Consider the following 3,496-nt stretch of genomic DNA (forward strand, 5'->3'; position numbering starts at 1 on the left):
GGCCTCTCGCCGTGGAGCCGAGGAGAGAAACTTTGGTAACCACGGTAACTTGACACCAGGTAAACAGTTAGGGGAAAGAAAAACTGGGGGGTAAAAATCACAACTAAAAGATAGGAAAAAATACATTTTAGGCTATCAATTACAACAGGGTTTGTGTGTTTTCATATTACAGTTTGATTACATTTTATAGAGTATGAACTAAGCCACAAACTCTTTGAAGAATTCCAGAGTTGTTCCTTGAGATGCAGTGGACCAGAGTGTATTTATTTAGTAGGCAGTCAGAAATGCTGTTGGATGTGAGGTACTTTGGGAAAACTCCTCAGCATATTTTTACTCTGAAAGGTTGAAGTTTTGTTTTAGTGGTGTCTTCTGCAGGGAACATAAAGAGTTGGTGAAAAACAGTGGTTCAAAAAAAGAAAGCATCCAATGAAAATAATAGTGCCTCTGGAGAAGAAAGTGGGAAATCATTTTTGTTCTGTGAATTGAATCTTGGAACTGATCTTTGCAAACATGAGTTTTACATGAAAAAAACCGACTATAATAGATTAAGAATGCAGAAATGTCTGCATCTTTAGCTTCTTAATTTGATGCACTTGTATGTGACTGATCTTGTCCTGTTTACTAGGAAGTGGAACTTGTAAGGATACAAAAGGACTGGACATAACCATAAAGCAGCGTCTTGATGATGAACTTATTTCAAAGCTTCCCGTGCCTTACCTGGTCAACAGATCTCATATTTACTTGGTGAAAGCTGCACTGCCAGTCCAAACAGATTTGAACCAGTGGTCACTTAGCTTGAATTGGACGTTGTCAGATGCATCCCTGGAAGTTGTGGATGGATTAAGCGGGAAAACCACTGAAAGGTCCGCATTTATCTTCATTTTGTTGGAAATAATGGGTTTGTGCTGGTTTATTGGGAGTATTCAGCTCTTAACCATGAGAGAAGTTCTCTCCTGTGTTAGCTGAAAGCATCCTGTGATTAGGTGAAGTTTTAGAGATCTTGTAAGTTCACAGTGAGATACCAAAACACCAAACAGAACAGTTCTCTGACTGGAGATATCTGCAGTCCATTGCCTGTAGTATAAAAAATGTTTTGGCTTTCACAATGCATAAAACTAATTAGGATTCTAATTAGGGTGGATTCTAATTGAGATGAATTCCAGCGTGGTGGCATTCACAGAGTGTTAGGAGGGAGGGAAAAAGCCCCTGTAACGATCAGAGCTGTCTCCCTGTAGCGAGTTCGTTCCCGAGTTCCATCCCTGTTTCCCCGCTCTGCCCGCAGCTCCCCGTTCCGCAGCGGCACCTGCCTGGCCAGCCGCCTGTGCAAGGCTGCCATGTTCAGCCGCTTCAGGATGCTCGCCGGGGAAGCAGGACGGGGTGATCTGCTCCAGTTTGCAACATACCACGAGGCAAAGGTGAGCTGGCACAGGGAGAGGTGTCATTTTTTACAGCGTTCATGCTTATTACCTATTTGGTGGTAAAGAACACAGATCTCTGTAACCGTAATTCTTGAGATTTTTCAAGGCTCTTCCTTTTTCTTTTTTTAGATTAAATCTCAGTTGTACCAAGAAGCTAAGAGCTTGCTGCAGAGCTACTTAGAGCAACACAGCTACGGATCGTGGATTGTGAAGTCTCCACATATTGAACAGTTCAGTGATTGATGGCTTTGGATTGAATGTTAAGTCGGTTTGAACGATCTGTTTCCGTAAATACAGTTTTATCTGAGTAGTAAAATGTTAAGTTCGTGGTTACAGGAAGAAAACAGTTCCAGTACTGCTTCTTGTCAGTTTAAATGCCGTTGTTAATCACCTGTAACAGTTCTGTCTTTTCCTAAAATGGATGTTTTCTCATAGGTAGGAGTATTCAAGAGCTTTGTAAATCTTCTGCCTTGCCCACCAATGGTTCCTCATTTCAGCTCACTGACCCCGACTCCTACAAATCTCCACCCTGTGGAGTTAACATGTTTTTTTTTCCTGATAGTTTCAGGACTTTTGTATATTGATTTCTTACTCTTTGTGCCTTTCTCTTAACTTTAAATAAGAAAAAGAATTCAGTAAAAGCTGTATTTCATTTCTTTAAAAAACAAGCATACCTCTGTGAGAGGTTTTTCAGGAAAGAAAAAAAGAAACGGGCAGTCTGTGCTTTATCTGTAGGTATCCGTCCTTTGCTTGAGAGTTTTGTTTAGTGCCAATTTGCCAAGTGGCTTATAGTTTATGTTGGTTGTGCTAGAAGAGTTAAAAAAAAATTTTTGTACTTATGAATATGAAACCTGGAATGACCAGCTGTTACTCAACTGTTGTGTGACAATCACTGGTTCTGGTAGTGGGTTTAAAGCATTATGCAGGCATCAAAGCTGTAAATAAGAAAATAATGCAGTGTAGTAGAAAAGTCACCAGAAACAAGGTTTTTTCAGCTTTTGTGGTTTGCCTCAAACCCTATCAATGTCAATGCTCTTGGATGAGTTGGACTCCTGCACCTTCAGCTGATTTCATCGCTGCACTGACAAGTCCTAGTGAAATTGTCTGCATACGCAGAAACTGGAAAATGGTGCCTGTCACAAGGGAATTTACTTCCAAGCATTGGAAAGTAAGGACTTGACTTCCAGGGATTGTTCTGGTAAGAACACCGGTAGCATTTGGGAGGGTGTTGTTAAGTGCCGTGTTTGGAGTTGGTGTGGTGGTGTGAACACTGGTGTGTTCAAGCTAGACAGTACACTTGGATTATGTTCCATGATTTCTGTAAATCATGCAAGAGTGGGGAGTTATGCAGTGTTCTCATACATCAGGAATTGTGAGCATAGTGCTGTAGTCATGTTTAACCTTCCTAGTGTTAGAGGAGTCACAAAGAAGTTCCTCCTCCTGGTATTTGTTTTTTTCCTTTATCTGTTCTTCCAGCTGAGTCTTCTGTGGGGATAAACTTAGGCTGATTTACAAGTTGTTGAAACTCGCTGACTCGGTCCTTGACCTTGGTTTTTGACTAATGTGCTCTCTTGTTTTCTATTACTGTCCCTTAACTTTGTGGGGTTGTGTGGTGGTGCTTGGTTTATTGTGGCACATGTTCCACAGACCGCTTGTTCCATGTAATGTTTTCTAAGAATGCTCGGTAATGGCTGTTGTATTCCAGGCTAGAACACAGTGTTGCCTTTTTGCAGGGGTGTTAAAAGTTCAATAAAGGTCCTTTACAATGTGTTAGCATTGCCTGCATACACACAGATGCTGGGAAGTGATACATGTGTTAAATCTGACATACACATTGCATACCACACGTGTGTTTGTACTCTATGCACTTCTGGATTTTGTGTTTTGTGTGGACTTAGTCTTCTGCTGAGGTAAGAGTGAAACACCAAGGTGTTTCCTGTAGTTGACCCAGAAGCCTTAAATATTTTCAAGTACTGAGCTTTTTCTGTGTGCTTCAGCCATTTTATTGATTGAACAGCAAACTGAAATTCATGGGACTTAGACTCTCTTAAAAAGCAAGAGGTTTGTTAGTGAGAAGG

At 40.9% G+C, this 3,496-nt stretch overlaps 1 protein-coding gene across 2 annotated transcripts in view; it reads left to right on the forward strand.

The window, feature by feature from the left end:
- Window positions 1-3,207, forward strand: part of ADAD1 (adenosine deaminase domain containing 1) — a 9,046-nt gene extending 5,839 nt beyond the window's left edge. For both annotated transcript variants that reach the window (XM_015624144.3, XM_015624145.2), the window contains exons 10-12: window positions 626-863; window positions 1,283-1,415; window positions 1,548-3,207. In XM_015624144.3, coding sequence (XP_015479630.1) covers window positions 626-863; window positions 1,283-1,415; window positions 1,548-1,661 — 485 coding nt within the window. In that variant the 3' untranslated portion in view covers window positions 1,662-3,207. The remainder of the gene's footprint in view (window positions 1-625; window positions 864-1,282; window positions 1,416-1,547) is intronic.
- The last annotated feature ends 289 nt before the right edge of the window (window positions 3,208-3,496 follow it).

This window comes from Parus major, chromosome 4, assembly GCF_001522545.3.
Source record: "Parus major isolate Abel chromosome 4, Parus_major1.1, whole genome shotgun sequence".
In the NCBI taxonomy this organism is placed as follows: Eukaryota; Metazoa; Chordata; class Aves; order Passeriformes; family Paridae; genus Parus; species Parus major.